Source organism: Quercus suber, unplaced genomic scaffold (assembly GCF_002906115.3).
Source record: "Quercus suber isolate HL8 unplaced genomic scaffold, Cork oak 2.0 scaffold_53, whole genome shotgun sequence".
Classification (NCBI taxonomy): domain Eukaryota; kingdom Viridiplantae; phylum Streptophyta; class Magnoliopsida; order Fagales; family Fagaceae; genus Quercus; species Quercus suber.
The window spans coordinates 1320753-1341731 of NW_027069518.1; the positions used below are offsets into that span (position 1 = coordinate 1320753).

A 20979-nucleotide genomic window follows, 5' to 3' on the forward strand; every position below is an offset into this window, starting at 1 on the left:
TGCTCATAACCTTAGGAATAGTTTTGTCTCTCTTAAGGGCTACAAGTCCTACAACCCTGAACCAAACAATGCAATTGTGAAACAAATCATCATCTTTTTGAGGGTTATGAATAAAGTACATGTGTTCAGATGAGAGAGCAAATGGAAAAAAAAAAATGTAATAATTGTATGTATTGCGTATATCAGATTACAAATGCTCTGCACTTGCACCATGCTATAAGTAAGTGTGATCCGCATCATTTCCTTACATTTTCTACTATCTATTTTAATTTGCCATAGTTATTTAACCAAACTGGTTAGTTGGACCCATGAATCGGTGACATGATTCTTTGATCCATTTGAGTCTTTGATTAGATCATTTAAACACATGATCAAGTCAAATCCAGTTAAACATCGTAGATTCTTTGTACTCTGTTCAAACAGATTCTTTAAATTTGCCTAAGCTTATTGTACAACTCACTTAATATGTATCTAATTTTCATTTAATAATTGTATTTGTTTATTATATATTTTCTTCATATGTTAAATTCAATGCTCTTTTTATGACTTATCCTTTAGTTTATTTGTTTGAATATTAACTCTATATATTTAATTATATCATTTTGTAATTAATATTACTTTAAATTGTGTCATTACATGCTTGTAATTTTTATCGTGAATATTATATATATATATATATATATTTTTTTTTTTTCCTTCAACATTCATTTATCAATTTTTGAACATTTTTATTTAAATTTTAATTGAACCTGTTGTTCGATCTTCGATCAATAGCCTATTGGTTGAACTTGTGACTAAATAACCCAAAACTTATACCAACTCAAGCTTCAATCTAGGTTTATAAAACTATGAGTAGTTTTAGGACCATACACTATTTCACAATTTTTTACTACAATTCTAATGTGACAAATTGTGAATGGTTACCTATCACTTACACATAAACCTGTCATTTTTCTCCGCCACTTACACTCTTTCACATTACAACTGTGGCAAAAAAACCGTAAAATAAGTTATGGTACTAGATTTTTCCATAGAACTATAATTTTAGTACTAAGAAAGAGCTAACTAGTGATAATTTTGCAATGGGAATAGTGAAAGAGACCCAAAGGGTGGTTCTTCTTTCTCACTGGCGCTTGTACTTGTAACTGGCCTTTATGGAGTCTTGAAATAGATGTAGAAGCCCTTAGGCCTGGTGATTCTGTGTGGTGTCCCATATGGGCTCACAGAAGTTTGTCTGGCCTTTCAAGATGAAAATTTCTTTTGTTTTTTATCGGCCCAGTGAGTCTATAGACCATACGAGTTTATACGGTGAAATGTAACATTTTTGCTTTGTTTAAAATCCCCTCTTAATGTAAACTGAATTTTATACAGGGAAGACATTTTATCAATTGATTTGAGTTTTGACACCCAAAAGATTGAATAATGCATCCAAAAGTTTTGTTGTTCACTAGTATCTTCTGGTGTTTTTAATGAAGATAACAAAGATTCAAATCCACCACTCCTAATGTATCAAAAATAAAAATAATTCAATATCCCAACTTTTACAGCTCAAAACCAAATTGATTGATCTATTATATAGTTACGAGGATGAGGCAAAGTTTCAATGACTTACCTAGTGTTATAAATGAGAGAATGCAAATGGGGTGTAATAATAATAATAATGATAATAATTTTTTAAAATGTTACAAAGTTCTTACTTGACTTTTTTTTTTTTTTTTTATAGATTGATAGTTGGAGGAATGAACATTTGAACTTTAGATGTTTCATTTAAAAGAGAAATTTTGTATGAGTTAAGCGTATGATACATGTGTGGGACTGACATGTAAGCCCCATGTATCTTATACGCCTGATGTACAAGATACTTTCCCAATTTAAAAATACCAGAAATGTTAATCAGTTGAACTATTAAGCTCTTGTCCTAACTTTGACAGATTTTTTTTTTCTTTCAACTCATCAAAAGTTTCACAATTCACATCAACTTTGGGATAACTAAATTTTGAACTACTTGATCCGTTAATCCATCATGTTACGGGTCTTGCAAGAACAAATTTTCAAATCAAATGGAGCAAATCGTCTTGCCCTTGGAGGTGAACCCACTTAGTTCGCTGAAAAGGCTGGAGCCCAAATTGCTAGGAAACTTTTTAAAAACTTTTGTACCAGCCTTACTAGGCCTTGTTGGTGCTTACAAAGCGTGGTTGGTTTTGTTGGGTTAGGCCTTAAACAAGGTTTAGGACATCATTTGTGACATAATCACAAGATATTACTGATAATGATTAACGATCCAATGAAAGGGACACTGGATGGAGAGAGCTGTTTGCTTGATTAATGTATTGAACATAAGTAACAGTAGCTATTATGTGCATGTCGAAACAAAGTACATTTCTAGTTTCTACATCTCAATCCAAGTAGCACTTTCTCTTTGAGTCCATTGATTACAAGAGGGAGTGATAGAATTGAAATATACGTCCCAGCAATTAGATACTTTTGCAAACAAGTATACCATTCACTTATATTATTGCAAGTTTGTGACAATTCTTTCAACAGTTCAAATACGGCTTACTTCGTATCACTTTGGACACTAATTGAGGCAATCATTGATCAATTGGTTCCACAATAACATCATCTTAATCAGCACAAAAACATCTCACCCATTACCACCTTAAATTGCATCCTTCCACCTAACTAACTAAGCTTCCCCATCTCACCCTTTACAGTATATATATGGGATACACTCCCAAGTCCCAGCCCACCACCTTGTAATATAACTCCTTTTCTCACTTCACCTTGTAACAAGTTAGGCCACACACACACACACACACACACACTACAACTAATACCAAAATTCATGATGAAGCAGGTTCTCTTTCCTTCTCTTTTTTTCTTGATCTTCTTGTTCCATTGCACCACAGCAGCGTCTCCAGCAGCAGCTCCGGCAGCGCCCCCAGCAGCACCCCCAGCAGCGTCTCCAGCAGTGTCTCCAGCAGCAACAGCACCGGCAGCAACACCACCACCACCATCCTCAGGCCCCACTGACATCATCACAATCCTCAAGAAGGCTGGCCATTTCACCACTCTCATTCGGCTACTAAAAAACACTGAGCTGGCAGAACAAATCAATGCACAGGTTAAAAAATCGAGCCCTGGCCTCACTCTCTTTGCACCAACAGACAATGCCTTCTCTGACCTCAAATTAGGCACACTAAACGCGCTCACTGATAAGCAACAACTCCAGCTGGTTCAATTCCATATCATCCCTGCTTTCTATTCTACATTGCAGTTCCAAACTGCTACAAACCCTGTGCATACACTGGCTGGTGATAGCAACAGGGGAAAGTTCCCACTAAATGTAACCTCCTCTGAAAGCCAAGTGAACATAACAACTGGGGTTGACAGTGCAACAGTGGAGGATACACTATATACTTCTGATGGCCATCTTGTTGTTTATCAAGTGGACCATGTGCTTCTTCCAATGGATCTTTTTGGGTCAGCTTCAGTATTGACACCACCTAAGCCTGAGAAAAGCAATACTGATACTCCTGCTCCTACTGCAGAAACTTCTGGTGCAACGAGTCCAACCCGTCAAGCAGTGGCACCAATAGTGTACGGAGTTGGATTTGGTGCCATTTTTTCCTTGTGGCTATGATACTTTGTGTTACCAATTGCCTTTGGAGTTGCATTTGGTGCCATTTTTTCCTTTTGGCTATGATATTTTGTGTTGGTTAATGTTGATGAGATCTTGTGTGCTACCACTGTTGTAATTTTTTTTTAAATAAATCAATTTTCTTCTGGAAATAATCTCCCCCAAAGAATGTTATTTGCCATTTTATGATATAGGGAGTGAAAGAGTAAAGCCTCCTCCTTCACTCCCCCGTATAGAAACTTATTTTACTTAGTCCTTAATGGCAGGGCCACTATGTGGATAATAAGAAATTTTTGTATATTATTGTAAGAGAAATTAATCAACTGAGAGTCTAAAGACAATTACATGAACTTCAACTTTTGAGCAAATAATTGTTTGCTTTGTGAACTAAACAGTAAAATAAATTCAACTGTGTCAACCAGAATCCATGGCGGGTTTGATTCCAAAAGAATCATTATAGAAAGACACATGCAACCTATACACTGAATCAGGGGCTCACCAATTTTCTTGAATAAACTAAACAAATTTCTGACTAAAATATTCCTCAAAACAAAACTGCAAAACTTTCTCAAGGGATACACTATTCAGGCAACAAGCCTCTCTGGTTGCCTAAATATTTACCGCCATGTACTAGTCAGTAATTAGTCACATTGGTGTTTTGGGCTCCTCAATAAAACAACCACACTTTTTCTTTCTCTGTGAACCTGAGGGAAAGAGGAGTCCATTCTTCACTGAAATCAAAAGTGGAATTCATACCCACCCGGAAATCCTCCACCAAATCCACCGCCACCAGGGAAGCCTCCCTCAAAGGTAAATGTAAACGGCTGTCCCCCACCAAAGTTGAAACCACCCCCACCCTGTCCCCCCATGTCTTCAACGTCTTCTCCTCTATCATATCTCGTTCGTTTTTCTTCATTGCTGAGAACCTATAAAAAAACAACCACAAATGTCAGAACTAGCAACATTTCATCCAAATCTTCAATTCCTTTCTATCAAAATTTCTCGTTTTGCTATAATTCTGATGAGAATCTCAACAGTTCACAAAATAAATAAAATATTAAACCATATTCAGAAGCAAGGAAAATTAGACTATAAAATTACTGAGTCAGACCTCATATGCAGCAGCAATTTCTCGAAACTTGGCTTCTGCTTCTTCTCTATTTTCAACATTCTTATCAGGGTGCCACTGTAGAGCAAGTTTTTTGTAGGCACGCTTAATCTCAGACACAGATGCAGTCTTTGAAACTTCTAAAATCTTGTACCAGTCCTTGCGTTTGCTCATCTTTAGAGCTTTCTCAGCCCTCATGAGTGATTCCCGAATTTCCATATCCTGCATAATTGGCAAATTATTACTCCTACAAATTCACATATCTAGGGTATAGGGAAATTATCAAGGCTATATAAAACCAGAAAAACCAGATAACTTAAAAAGCCAACAATTGCACCAAAAGACTAGGAATACTAAATTGTTATTAACTGATTTGACTCTTTTTTTTTTTTTTTTGGATGAATATTAACTGATTTGACTAATCAACTACAAATGTAAGATTGAAATATTTCAATATAAAAACCACAATAAATCAATGTAAAAAGGGATTTAAAGAGAAAAATAAGAAAAGCGGACATGACAATGTGTACTCCACGTGAAGCCTGAGTTGCAAAGAGCAACTGAAGCATATTTGATTCCCCACCAAGTTTCCAGCATATGTCCTCTCTTAGATTTTAACATGCAAGTAGAGTGACCAGAAAAGAATAGGAAGCAAGGGGAGTCATTAGCCATTTAGGGGAGTCATTAGTCATTCATCTAAATGTTACAATTGTAACTTTTGAATTTAATCTTAAAGTTTTCCTACAATCTCATAAAACCCTACAAAGCTCTGAAGTATTTAACTAGGTCACTTAAGCAAAATTCACAGGCTATAACTCAACAGACAGGTCTTGACTTAAACTAAAAAAATTTAACCTGAGGAAGAATTTACCAGCTAGACATAAGTGAAAATGATTTCATCCTATTATTCTATATTTGGTGAACAGATCCAGCATAACAAGCAAAGTACACAGACACACAATCCATATACCACCTATGGTACACTGAAGATTAATTTGCCTTCAACTAGTATTATAATTGATATCCTTGACCAGGACCAGAAAATTGGTCTGAAATCTGTAGTAATTTATGATCTTCACTAAGGGAAAGATCATTTAAAATTTAAATTCATGAATGGTGTTTTTTTGCAAAACTTACCGATTATAGCAATATATTAGCAGCTACAACAAAGTTGCAGGAGTAGATTGTACAATTAGAACACATCTCAAAGGAATTCAATATTATGACTAACCTGAGGTGACTGTTGAGCTGCTGTTTTCAAATCTTCCACAGCTCCCTCCCAATCCTCAGTTAAAAGTTTAGCTTCCCCCCTCTGAAAAACAAAACATCCATTTAACACGCTTGAGTCAACAATACAGGGTATAAGGGAGAACATATTGGTCTCACCCTGCCTCACAATAAAGCTAAAATTATTCATTAATGCACAAACAATTCCATGAATAGCAGCATAAAAATGCCAGAAAACCTGAACTAAAGCCTCCAGAAGCTCTCCATCGATGTTGAGTGCTTCATTGCAACTGGTTATAGCATCCTTTCCCCTACCAAGCTTGACCAAGACCTTACACAAGCCAAGATGAAGATGTACATTATGTGCAAGGTGATTAGGATCCAATGCAAGGGCTCCTTTGAAATCCTCAACTGCAACCCTTAGCTTACCCTTGTTTACATTATCTTCTGCCTGTAAGACACAAGTAAAAGAATAAAATTACCACCACAGATGGTCAACATGGTAATGACCTTCAAGAAGGTTGACAAGTGAATAACAGTCCATGCCAATTTCCTAAACAATTAAGCCCCCACCCGAAGAGAGAAATGGATGAAAGGGAAAAAAAGAAGTCCAAAAAATTTATTGGGCTTACACTTTTGCTTTTTTTGAGTAGATTTTTCAATCCAAAATATGCCTTTTTAAGTTCACTGTGCTCTGGATCTAGGCGGAGACCTTTCTGATAATGCCTGAAAATATACATGTACATGTATATAAATACTTGATTGAGCTAAATCATAATGACATTACAATTCTGTCATACAAACCTTAAGGCAACATCATGATCTGCTAGATAATAGTAGGCACGGCCACGTAACAATAAAGCATTTAAATTGTTCTCATCCTCCTTGAGAATAAGACCAGTCTCCGATATGGCACTGGAATAGTCTTTCTCTGCTAATAACAACTTCACTCTGAGGAGTTTGGCCTGCAACATTCAATACATATGCGTTAATGGGCGACACGAAAACTTAATTCATAAAAGACTTAATCCCATCTCCATGGGGTCAGCTCACAGGCTGCTCGACTGTAATCATAAAATAAAAGGAAATGATATGAACGGCAATCATTAGAATACATAAAATCTAGGAGATGTTGTACCTTTGAGCATGCTGGAGAAAAAACAAGGACGACTTTATCAACATATTCCAAGGATTTTGTAAAATCTCCTGAATCAAAGAGAGTCAAAGCAGTATCCAGGGCACTCTGAGCCTGAAACAATTGAGATAGCTCCTTTTCTGCTGCTGAATTTCCAGGTTTTAACTCCAGGAACTTGTTGTAGCTCTTCTCAGATTCCTCATATCTACATCAGCCAAAAAGCGCCTGAATCATATAATATTCCAATCAGAAATTGGAAGGGGGGAGAGAGAGACTACGAGCGGAGATCCTGTAATCCTTTATGACATTCTTATATTAAGAGATGTCTTAATAATGTGTGTTTTTCTTTCTTTTGGACAAATATCAATCTATACTTATTATAGTACTGTTGACTTAGATTTTTGTTACAATCAACCTAGTACATTCATTGTCACAGCGACTGCACCCTAATGTTAGTAAGAGAAATGCAAAAGAAATGTGTAGAGCTAAATGGTTTATTATTTTACAATTAATCCACTACTTAATAAAACCCCAGATCTCCAGATCTTCACCAATCGCACCTACTGTATTTCCAACTAAGCATTAACATTAATCATAATCACTCTAACAGCCTGAGAAAGATTGGCAAATTCCATAACAGAAATCAGGGAAATTTTCTGCTTTTGAATGACACTAGAAAAGAAAACACTTTCAAATAGAAAAGGTAACAAAAGCTTTAACATTGAAAGAACCTGCATAGCTGACGAAGAATAGATGCACGACGAAAATATGCTTCTGAAAACATTGGATCTGTCTCAATAGCAGTATTAAGATCATCAAGTGCATCACTATAACGTTTCACCTTTACGCTTTGCGAAACCCTCTCAAGCAACTCAGCAGCATTACCAGCTTCACTATCTGCACAACCAAATTACATGCATAAGATATCATTCACTCAAGATAGTTAAACTATAGACAAAACTTCCAAGTACGAATAGGAAGCTTTAATTTCGAGTGTCAATATAAACATACAACTCTTTCAGTTACCATTTACACCCTCTAAGTTTCGGATCGCTTCTAAATGGGTCTTCAACTATGAAAACCTCCAATTTACACCATTATTATTACAATAACATCAATGTGCCCCTTTTGCCAACACCCTTTAGAATCCATTAGCCCACCTAAAAACAATGTCATTTTTAGGCAAACTAACTACAAAAATGTGACAGACTATTATGGAAGGGGCACATTGACATCGTTATAATAGTCGAAAATGTAAATTGCAAGTTCTAAAAGTCAAAGGAACAAATTTAGAAGCAACCCTAAACTTAGAGGGTATATTCAAAGTGAAATTTAGCCTCTCTCTCATATTTTTTTTCCCATCCTAATCACATTTTCTTTCTTCTCAGTTCTCACTTTTCTATCATCTACCAAACAAAGCCTAAAATCTACATTGGCGTGAGTACCAGTAATACAATGCAAACCTTAAAAGTTTATCCAATTGTTCAGCTTAAAAATTAACTAAATCGGTAATTACAAGAACTCTAATTTTTCAACAAAACAAATCGAACAAACAAGAGCTCCAACCTATGATTCAACGAAAACCTAACCTAAGCAACGAGAAAATTACGAAGCAAACAGAAATCGTAAAAAAAGTGAACTAGATCGAAACTTCAACAACATGGTACAAAAAACAAAAGACAACAGATCGAAGAGTTAAAAAGAGATACGAAGTACAAACCTAACGCCGAAACTAGCGGATGAAGAAGAAGGAGCTGGCAAGCGAAAACGAAATTGAGTATGAACACTGTGTACCCCAATCCTCGCCACTCCACAGCTTCCATGGCTCTCGTAAATCTCACAACTACATTCATTTCAAAAAGTTCTTCAATGTTTTTATGTTTTATTAAAATCTGTTTTTCACTTTACAAATACAAAAATGTGTTTGTGTTTTTATGTTCTTGTTTTGTACTTCTATTTCAATACTATGACTGTTGCTTTTGGTTTGGAGATTGTGAAACGCAGAGAGAGTCGAAGGATTTTTGGTAACTGTTATAGAGAGAAGCGTGTTAAGATTTACATGTTCTTCCACGTTGTTGTGACCAATAGTTGTTGTACATGTGGAATTTGCTTCGTGGCTTTGACGAGTGTGTGATGGCCACGTGTCAAGACTCAATTTAATAGAGAGATGACACGTCATAAGATCTGGATGGGCTCAAATGGGCTTAGGCCCAAACTAGCTCCTCTAAATAATCTTATTAAGGGGGCAACACTTGGGCTGGCCTTACCTTCTGGCCCAAAATACAAGTTGGGCCAACTTGCTGCAAATTGTATGTTTTTCATGCCCATTTGGGTCGGCATAAAACATATTTCTTATTTTCAAGTCGGGCCAACTCCATTTAGTACGTGAATTTAAACACATATTTTCAATTTTTAAATAATATTATACGTATTTTCATACACTTTTTCACTCACACGTATTTTCAAAAAAGCTGAAAATTATTTTTTAAATACACGTACCAAATGAGAACTTGATCAAATCAAAATCATGTTCCCTGAACCAGAAGAACATTCTCAAGAGAACATATAACTCAAAATTTACAAGAATATCTCAAAATTCATAAAATGACCAAAATATCATAAAAACTTCCAAAAATACTATTAAAATTTTCAAAATGAACAAAATATCCCCGAAACTATTAAAATTTGGGGGGAGGGGGGGGGGCGGAATTACCCTTGTAAGCCCCTAAAATGTCCAAAGTACCCTATAAACCTCTAAAATGATAGAAATATCCCTAAAATCTTTAAAGTGACTAAAGTATGCATAAAACTTCCAAAATGATTGAAATACATTCCAAACATACAATATAACCAAAATACCTTTAAATCTTCCAAGATGACTATGATACTCCATAAAACTATTAAAATAACAAAAATACCTCCAAAAACTATTGAAATGATAAAGATATCTCTCAAAACCTCCAAATGATCAAAACAACCTCAAAACTCTAGAAATAGCCCTGATCTTTTAAAAGTAGCACAAAAATAACTTTCAAGTGTCATTTTAGAGGCTTCAAATGTTTGCGTGTGAATGTGTAAGTTTAGTTTTTATTTATTTATTTATCTAATTCAATAGTTACAAGTTACAATGGGAGAGACGAGATTTAAACACTAGATCTTTTCATTAGAAACACTAGAAGAAGCCAACATCAAGGCTCTTGGTGCATATGTAAGTTTAGTTGATAGTTTTTGTTAATTATTTTTTTGTTTGTTGCACTCTTATTTTTATTGTGTTTATTAGTATAGTTTTCAATAGTTTTATTTTTGGTTGTGTTTATTATTATTATTATTATTATTATTATTTTGGGGCTAGAAAATCAGGCAGCCTTGGCCCACTCCAAGTCGGGCCTAGGGGCCCGCGCCGAGGATGCATGAGGGGTCTGAGGATGAAAGCGTGAGGACCGGCCCCCGAGGAACGTATCCGAGGATGGCCTCGTCTTCGGGCATCCGAGACCTCGAAAGAACACGAGCACCACCACACCAAAGAGGGGTCTTCTTGAATATCCGAGGAGGAGAGGGTCCAGTGTCACGCGTCGGCGACGAGAGCACGGCGAAGGAGCAAGCCTTAGGCGAGCTGTCACCTCTGCATTGAATGCCCTCAACTAACGTTCTGGCCGCATTAATGAGAACAGGACTCCTGAACAGTGCTGCCTTGGGTGCTGCAACCCATTGGAGGAATGGAGATGCAGCTGATGAGACAGGCTCTCAAGTGGTGGCCTGACTGATCGACAAATGGAGGGTTAGGATCAGTTTAGAGAGGTATATAATGTAATGAGTCTCTCCTGAAAGAGGGACGGGAGATTGGCATTAAGAAGTTCTGAAGTGACCTGTGCCCTCTGAACCTTTGTAATCGATCTTAAAAGAAGTAATAAGAACATCAAGCCTCGGAAGACCAGTCCGAGGAGTATCATTGTGCATCCCAATCCATGTTTAAATTGATAAATCCACATGCAACCATGCAGGGCAGTTGTACCCCTTACTAGGGCCTAGTTCTTGAGCTCACTCTCTATAAATTCATTGAAGGGCAAGCTGGGCTTGGGTCCACTCTCTCAACCTGAAGAAGTGTCCCAAATCTGGTCCCTACAATTATTGTTTTGATTAGTATTTTAAAGTGCAAAATCAAAGTGTTATTTAATAAATCTATAAAAATATAGGAAAATTTGTGACTTTCAATATGAACCAAACATATGGAATTTTTTTTTTTTTAATTCCCATATCATTTTCAGGTATAAAACCAAACACACACACAAAAGCAATTTTTCCTATAAAAATTTTCAGTTGAAAATATTTTTTGACAAACATTTTTCAGTGCGCAAAACAAACAAAGTATCAATGTGAAATTAAATAGCTCCTTGTAGTCAAAGTGTATATCTCACTTTAAATAAGGTAAAAGCTTCACGTTCGCTGCATTATTAAAGTGACAGAATCGGGGAGAGAAAGATTATCCCCTGTGCCTTAACCCACCGTTGCAATTTATTATGATTTTTTAAAAAGAAAGAAAATAAATAAAGGATGTAGGAAAAAGGATTCCCTCCATTTTATTTTATTTTTGAGAAAAAAACCCTTCAATTTTATTTTCCAATTTTAATCTAAATGTAAGGCACGTAGCTTTTAAAAAATTAAGGGGCTGTTTGGATTTCATGTTTTCTATCATCCATCACTCTGTTTTCATCACTCATAACTCAAAATTGGTGGCTCCCACGGCAGAAAGGTGTGTTTGGATTTATTTTCAGTTTTTGTTTCCATCACTCAATTCTTTGATTTTTGAGCGATGAGTTATGAAAACTGAAAACACATTTTGGGTATTTTCAAGTTATGGAAATTGAGTTTCTATGGCATTTTGGTAAATACAAACACATTTGAGGGATCCACGATCAGACCTTTTGCTCTCTCCAAAGCATTGTCTTCTTTTCTTTTCTTTTCTTTTTCTTTTTTCTTTTTTCTTTCTTTCACTCTGGGTCTAAGCTTGTATATTCTAAATTTGTGTCGCTAGTTAAGAGTGATCCTGTGATTCATGCATTGCTTCCTTTGTCATCGAAAGGAGTAGTTCGTGATGTGAATAGGAATTGTGTACTTGTGTTGATGCCATGGAGGATGAGTTCTAGGCTTGGTTTCTTTTTTTTCTTTTCTTTTTTCCTTTTTTCCATTTCTTTTCACAGGGTTTCCGGGCTTGGGTTCTCTTCTTTTTCTTTTCTTTTTTCTTCTTTTTCTTTCTTTCTTTCTTCCTTCACTGCTATGGTGGCCATTCTTTTGTTTTGAATTCTGAATTTATATCAAACCCAATTGGTGGCCTAATCACCCAAATAAGTGAAGGCTTCAATGAGGTGGATGAAAAGATGGTAGGGAAGGATGTTAGTGTTCTTAATGTCTGGAGGCAGGCTGTGGTCGAAGCTGGAGAAAGGGATTTCAAGGAGGCAAATGGAGCAGTTTGTAGGGAGTGTGTGGACCTGAGGTTCTTGATGTTGAGAGCGGTGTTGACAAAGGTTATTGTGTAGTTCTTTCTTTGGGTCTACATGGGTTGTATGGTCTGAGGAGGGGGCAGGTAGGATGGTAGATGGTAGGAGTAGGGTGGGTCAGACAGTGGGGCCCACGTTTTGGGGTTTTTGTAATTGAAAACCATGACCGGGTTAAGATGCCAAACAAGGGTATGTGATTTTTGGGATATTTTGAGTGATGGGAAATGAGTGATGGGGTAATGAGTGAGGAGTGATGATATTTGAGTGATGAGTGAGGAGTTATAGATTTTTTTTATCCAAATAGCCCTAAACATTCATTAATTAAAAAATAAAAATAAAAATAAAAAACACATATCTTACATTTGCCTAAAAATTAGAGGAAATGGAGGGGTAATAGGACCCTATCTTATCCCCACATAATCATCTATTATTGTACAGTGTAGGTTTTTTTTTTTTTTTTTTTTGGGAGAGAGGTACAGTGTAGGTTTTTAATAACATGTATTAAAAACATGAGTGTGTTTTAATTGTAAGAACTTTGATTCTATTAGGGAATTTTTAATAATAATTTAAACTTTTTAAGTTGATTAATTTCGCGGTATGACATCATACTTATCTTGAATTTTTTTTTAGTTGGTTGAAAGAAGATTTGAACTTTGCTATCTCCATTAGAAACACAAAAAAAGGCTAACCAACCAGTTGAGTTACAGTGCTTTTGGCATACTTATCCAGTTGGAACATGTATAAAGTTCAAAATTGTGCCCTGCATTCCTTTTGGCAAGTATGAATGATCATTGACGAGTCAAAATATCCCTTGTAACAAAGACGCGAAAGGCATGTTGTGGACAGAAAGGGAGGCTTGTTAACAACGATAAGTTCATAGGTTGGTTTCATTTCCAGTGCTTCGCTTTCAAAACTGAAACAGTGCAGCAAGCCAATGAGCTGGATTCCCTGAGTTTACCAGATTGGTCAATACTCATGTATGTAGGCGCATGAGCATGGTGCGCTTTCTAAAGTAGAAAGATTTTCATAAAAGTCGAAATTTGGACAAACACAAAAGTTAAAGGTGTAGTTCACTTTCGATCTCCACGCTTCATTACAAATTGGAAAAGTTAAGTCAAATGCGACCTTTTTCGGGTCCCACACAAACACGGCCCTCACTTACTGGCCATCCAGTCCAACCCTTAAGGGCGGGTAGCTTAGGAAATGGAGATTCCAAACAATCATCTCTGCTCCATCCTTTGGTTTTAGAGAATATATCTCCGAACTTCCAAGGGGTAGTCAAATATACGCGGTTCAAGAGAAACAAATCCACAGCAACAACAATGAGAAATTTGTGTCTAGTTCTGCTGCTCTTGATGATGCTATTTTTTGCACAAACATGTCTTGTTGATAGCAGAGAACTTCGACCAGAGACAAAGACTGAAACTAATATTCCTGAGGCTGTTGATGGGCGTGAATTCGTTGGAAAAGCTTCATTTACGGCTAACACTGCCGACGACACGGGCGTTCGGGTTTTGGTGAGGGATCAAGTCTTTCATACGATGACCTCTGGACCGAGCACGAAAGGCCCTGGTCACTAGGCAACATAGGCATCTCTCTTTCAAAATTTGAAATTTCCCTTGCTTCTTTTGTTGATGTACTTATCCACTTCGGGCTGTGTTTATATTGTAAATTACGTATTGTAAGGGCTGTAGATTAAGCAGTTTGTCATTATAGTAGAAGTTTCTTCATTCATTCTGTCAGATTATAGTAAGCCGATTGTTTGTTTGTTCAAGTGGAAATATAACACCCAAAAAGAATTTGAAAGCTAAAATACTGCAAATGATGTTGCAGCGTTGTTTGAAACTTCCAAATGTTGAATGGAACTTGTATTAAGTTGGCAGCATATTGATAAAATTCCCCATATTACAGGAACTTTTTAATTCTAACTTTTTGGTCTAGTCAGTAGTCACCACTCACCATACTTCAAGTTGGTCATGATTTGAAAGGTACCAATAGTTTGCCGGTTCATACTTAGAAGAGCCAACTTTCATGCAATGTAGAAAGCTGCACCTTGATCAGGATGGGAATTCAGTTCATACAAGTTTCTCAAAATTCTTTCTAGTCTCGACATGAACAATTAATCAACCCGTCTACTAGATTTTTTTTTTTTTTTTGGTGGGGGTGGTGAACAGCTATAGGAGGTTTCGAGTTCATATAAGCATTTCAGAGTTATTTATGTACAAGTATAATCAACATATCTCAATCAGTATTTCACATAGAACCCCATGAAATAAGCCCAATTCTGACACCTACCTCATTACTATCTCCTTTCAAATTAAAACCAAAAGAACTCCAATTTTTCATCTTCCTTTGAGAAACAATTTTTTTTTTCCTTTGTTTAGCTTATCTTGACCCCTTCTTCCCCCTTTTTTGTTTCCTCTCTTCCCCACATTTTGAATTGCGGGTCACCATAACCCTTGCTGTTAAAATTTTCCTAATAGGATGAATGATTGTAATTATACGACTAAATTATACTTCTAAGTTTTAACCTTTAAAGTTTGAAGTTATTTTCATTTTGGATCCTTAAGATTGAGATTTTTCAATTTGGTCCATCAAATTGATTTTCTTTTCAAAATAGTTATTCTATTCATGTTCATGATTAATTTGACCATTAAGAGAGAAGAAATGATGTTATTTTATTCGCACTTAATAGCCAATCAATCATGGAGAAGGAATGAATATATAAGAAATGAAAAATCTTAAGCTTAAGGTATATATATATATTATACTCACAAACTTTAAAGGTAAAAATGTAGTGTAGTATAAATATTTAGATAACAACCGCTTTGAATGGGAAATTAAATTTGATTCTAATTCAACAAAATGAATTCATAGGTAATTATTTTGTAATTATGATATAATGTATAATTTATTTTCTATAATTTGTTAAAAATAATTTGCCCTCTCTAAAAATTAAACAACTTCAAAAATTATTTTCCATCTTTTTATGCCTACCAATATATCATTCCAAGAAAATGCTAAAGGTACAAATTTTTTACAAATGACTAATGTGGTGAGTAATTATTGGTAAATAAAAAATTAATGTTAATGGTGGGCCCAAATGACAATCAGTAAAAAATTGACTACAACAACAGTTTATAAAAATGTTGTAAAGTAGTTTATGACTGTAACATTACTCATCATTCTATTATTTTGAGTGTATTTGATCGATATTATTCCTTTTTTAGATGGTCTATATTTTTCAAAATTGTGTTATAGTGCTTTAGCCATAAACTATTTTACAACATTTTTATAAAATACTAATATGTCTAACATCTACTAATATATCACTCTAGGAAAATGCTAAAGATACAAACTTTTTACAAACTGTTAATGTGGCAAGTGATTATTAATAATAAAAAAAGTGATGCTAATGATGAGACTAGATGACAATCAATAAAAAGTTGACCACAATCATAGTTTTTAAAAATGTTGTAAAATAGTTGGTGACTGTGGCATTACTCATTTAACTATTATTTTGAGTGTGTTTGATTGATATTATTCATTTTTTAGATTATCTATATTTTTCAAAATTATGTTATAATGTTATAACTACGAACTATTTTACAATTTTTTTACAAAATGCTGATGTGACTAACTTCTTATTAGTTTTCATCTAGGCCCACATTAATATCACTTTTTTTTTTTTGAAAATTAATACTACTTTTTTATTTACCAATAATCACTCACGACATTAGCAGTTTGTAAAATTTTCTGTACCTTTAGCATTATTCTTTTTGTACAACTGAACTTTTTAATTTTTTAATTTCTTATTTTTTAAAGGAAATTATCATTATATTCAAAACTCATAACAAAATTACACTTGAGCTCTCTAAGTTTGCATATATTCATTTTAGTACTCTAAGTTTATGTGATCATTTCAATGGTCTAAATTTCAAAACTCCTAGACTCAATACTCCCTTAACCGTTTATTGTTGCCATTAGAGCATCCACGTCTGGATCTCATATCTCATCTTATTTTACCATCTCAAAAAATTACTTTATCAATTATACCATACCATTTTACAATACACCCAACATCCCAAAACTCTATTATTTTACCATCTTATTAAAATTATTTTTTTAATCTTTCTTTATTATTACTTTCCAACCTGTCATTTTTTTTTTTCAAATTCAATTATTCCAGCTTTTTCAAACATCCTGCCAGTTTTTTTTCTTTTCAATTTCTTTCCAACTATTTCAACACACACACACACACATATAGAACCTGCCAATTTCTTTCCAACACACACACGCGCGCGCGCACACACACAGAGAAAACCTGCTAGTCTTTTTTTTTTTTTTTTTTTTTTCAAATTCAACTATTCCAGCTTTTTCAAACATTCTACCAGTTTTTTTTTCTTTTCAATTTCTTTCTAATTATTTCAAAAACCACACACACACAACCTGGCAATTTCTTTCCAACACACACACACGCAACCTGGCACACACAAAGGTTAAAAAGCATTAAAAATTTATTTTATTTTTATACCATTCAGCTACAGTACCATCTTACATTTGAGATGATACTGTAGCTAAATCTCAAATTTTTTTTTGCATATGAAATATGGCCTTTCCATTGCTGATGAGTTTTGGGGTTTAAATACCAAATGTTCTTAATATTTGGTGTATACAAGCTCAAATGTGTATGCTCTTAGGCCCCAAAATGGTCCCGTTTTGTCATTATTTTAATATTTAATATATTGTTAATTTTTTTATTAAAAAATGTTAATTAAAAAAAAAAAAAAAAAAAAAAAANATGTTGACTTTTTTTTTTGGTTCACTTTTGTGTATATATATTTTTTTTGATGGGACACTTTTGCATGTTGCTTCCATATGAGCTATTATTTCAATATTAAGGTACTATCAAACATGACATTAATGAATGTAGGGATGCAAAATTTTCTTGTCCCATTTGATTTGCCCTACCACGTGTAGGTTTCACTCACCCTGAAAAAGGTGAAGGGACGGGAATGAATTTTACCCATAATGTGTGTGTATATATACATACATACATATGTATATATATATATGCTATTATATAGATCATATATATATATATAATTTATAAATTTTTAAAGTAAATTACAAGGTTGATCTTTATCCTTCACACCATATTTTAATTTAGTTCTCAACATTTCAATTTTATTAATTTAGTCCCCAATCTTTTTAGAGTTGTGTCAATTTAATCTCTGTCATTATCTTTTGGATGGAAAAAGCTAATGTGTCAAATAAAACAATAAAAAATTATTTTCCATACCACATTATTTGCTAATTATACCTCCATGTCAAAATTAAAAAAAAAAAAAAACTAAATTAGTTTTTTACATAAATTATTATCATTCCTAAAACACTTGTTTTTTTCTGTTTTTTCTTTCAGTATACTCTCATGACTACTCGTTTCCTTTCTCTTTTATTTACATGTTAAAACCATTTTATTAGGGGTAGAAAAAAATAATTCTACCCGCCATAATCTCTCTCATTGCTCAAGTTTGTTCAATCTTGAATTGGCCGTGCGAGGTAGGGAAACTCTTAATCCAACCCCAATTTGTCTTAATGTCATTCCTAAATAAATATGATTGATAGTGTTACATTAACAATATAATAAATAATTTTTGAAAGTTAAGTTTGTAAGGCTTAGGTATGGCAACTTAATTATTGTCTATGTCATAGTGTGTGGTGTTACTCATCCAAATGGAAATTACTCATACATGCCCCCAAACTTGTTTGATGCTTGTTTACATGCCTTGAAGAGTGATTGTAGAATTGTTACCACTACTACTACTACGTACAAGAGTGGAGATAGTCTGAACTATATAATAGCCTGACCCAGGTCTCAAAAAGCTGGTCTTGCCAAATACCAATAAAAAGGTGAAACTCAATATATTACAATAAAGTATCGAGTTCTTTAAGCTCTTGAAACTGCCTCTCTTTTCGTGCATTTTGTGGACCCTGTTCTACTCCAAAGTATCGAGTTCCTTTTAGCTTCCTACATTTAGAGCTCTATTCATTTAATAAAAAAGGGGGATTGGAAAGTCAAAAACCTGTATAGTGGGTGTGCCCACCAACTAATAGGGACAGTAGTGTGACCTATAATATAAGGGTGCATACCTTTAACCAGAAAATAAGGTGCCCTCATTAAACCTTTCTCTGTGATCTCTGCTGGACTTTCTTTTTCTTGACCGATGTGGGAAACAACTTACGGAAATGTATTTGAAATATGAACGGCGTTCATGCAGTTTCCGAGGATCCACATTGGAACCCCAAACATTCTCTCTTATGGCATGTTTGATGTTTAAAAAAGGAGGGGAGTAGAGTAGAGGGAGGGAAAGTAATGCAATTATCTTGTTTGAAGTTTTTTAAAGAATGAGGGGAGAGGGTTTGGAGGAGTTTGGAGGGGTTTGGACTCCCTCTAGCCCCCAATTTTAATTCCCCAAAATTGGAGAGATTTGGAGGGGGAGTAGAGTACATAAACTATTGACCAAGTAAATTACCTAATTTATCTTATTATATTAACAAAATTACACAAGGGGAAGGGCTAATTACTCCATTCCCCTAAAAAAAAAAAAAAAAAAAAACCTAGAAATCGAAATAACCAAACATGTCGTCCCTAACCGAAAGTATCTGAAGAACAAAAAAAACACAAAACCCCTCCCACAAAATCAAATCCCTAACCTGATAGTTTGAGAGAAAGAGAAAGAAATTGAGAGATTGAGAGATCGGTAGGGAGAAGGAGAGCGAGAGAGCTAGAGGGAGAGACAGATCAAGAGAGAGAAAGAGAGATAGAGAGAGGGAAAGAGGAGATCGAGATCGGCGGCTCCAAGAGGTGTTCTCGGCGGCTCCGTCCAGTACTCGGCGGCTCCGGACTGTGCCATTGTTCAGGTAAGTAAATTTCTTAAAAAAAAAAAAAAATCATGGGCCACAACTTGAATATTATATGATGTTTTAAACGAAAAAAAAGAAGACATGATTAGATTGAAGTAAAAAACCTAAGAAATTACATGTTTGAATTTCTTTTGATATGTTTTTTTTCCTCTTCTCCTCCTAGAGTTGCTCAGAGAAGAATGTGACTTTATTTGAACTAGAATTAGAGAATTGAAGACCAGAGAGGAATCCGGTGTTTAAAGTTGTCATCTTTGTTCCAATTTACCAGCTGGTTTTTTTTTACTACTACTCTTTCCTTGCATACGGATAAATTCATGGATTATAAGCCTTTGTGAAGAAATTTTCAAAAGAACAGAAAGAAATTAATAGACTTGAGAAATATGAACATTACACTCATAAATTTATGGTTCTTTATTTCTAGGTAAATTTTTTTAATTAACGTTTTTAAAAAAAAAAAATTAAGAAATAAATAATATATTAAATATTAAAATAAGGCCAAAACGCTGCCGTTAAAGCGGCTTAACTGCGGAAGGTTAACAGAGGATTGAATTGTGAAGTTTTGAATATTAGAAGACTGAAATGAACAAATGTAAACTTAATGGCATGTTTGGATGTTTAAAAAAGGAGGGGGAGTAGAGTAGAGGGAGGGAAAGTAATGCAATTATCTTGTTTGAAAGTTTTTTAAAGAATGAGGGGGAGGGGTTTGGAGGAGTTTGGAGGGGTTTGGACTCCCTCTAGCCCCCCAATTTTAATTCCCCCCAATTGGAGAGATTTGGAGGGGGAGTAGAGTACATAAACTATTGACCAAGTAAATTACCTAATTTATCTTTATTATATTAACAAAATTACACAAGGGGAAGGGCTAATTATTCCATACCCCTTACTAATTTTAAAAACATCCAAATAAGGTGGAGGTGAATCATTCTCCTCTACTTTCCTCTCCACTACTCCCTTTTTCTCTACTCCCCTCTACTCTCCTCCCTCTCTAAACTTCCAAACAAGCCATAAAAGATTGAAGAAGACATATTTCAAAATTCAAATTCATAAATAAATGACGAATGAAATCAACTAGACAACCAATTGATCATATATGCATTAATGAAAAATGTTATTTTGAAAATAATATCTAGAAAGAATGAAAAATTTAAGCCAAATTTAGGGTAAACTACAAAGTTTGTCTCTATTTTTTACACTATATGTCAATTTGTTTTCTAACCTTTTCAGTTTCATGTTAATTTGGTCCTTACTATTAAGTATTTGATGGAAATATTCACGTGGCTAATAGCCCAAATAAATTTTTTTTTTTGCCACATCAACTACTAACTGTGCAGCCATGTCAAATTTATAAATAAAAAACCCTAACAAAATTAATAAAACAACACAAACAAAATTACAATAACAAACAAAGATTGTGAAGAGTTGGACCTTCAACAACCTTTATCCTTTT

General features: G+C 34.6%; 2 protein-coding genes across 2 annotated transcripts; one reads left to right on the forward strand and one right to left on the reverse strand.

Annotated features, from left to right (window-relative positions):
• The first annotated feature begins 2426 nt into the window (after positions 1 to 2426).
• Positions 2427 to 3795, forward strand: LOC112005532 (fasciclin-like arabinogalactan protein 11). Its single transcript, XM_024037797.2, has one exon. The coding sequence runs from the start codon at positions 2846 to 2848 to the stop codon at positions 3641 to 3643; it is 798 nt and encodes a 265-aa protein (XP_023893565.1). The 5' UTR covers positions 2427 to 2845; the 3' UTR covers positions 3644 to 3795.
• Positions 3796 to 3981: 186 nt separating this feature from the next.
• LOC112005509 (dnaJ protein P58IPK homolog) lies at positions 3982 to 9141 on the reverse strand. Its single transcript, XM_024037761.2, has 9 exons — positions 8831 to 9141; positions 7842 to 8007; positions 7114 to 7315; positions 6780 to 6940; positions 6608 to 6701; positions 6214 to 6426; positions 5980 to 6060; positions 4752 to 4970; positions 3982 to 4566 (listed from the first exon to the last, which is right to left on the reverse strand). Exons 1-9 carry the CDS (start codon positions 8961 to 8963, stop codon positions 4378 to 4380), a joined length of 1458 nt encoding a protein of 485 aa, XP_023893529.1. The 5' UTR covers positions 8964 to 9141; the 3' UTR covers positions 3982 to 4377.
• Positions 9142 to 20979: the final 11838 nt, after the last annotated feature.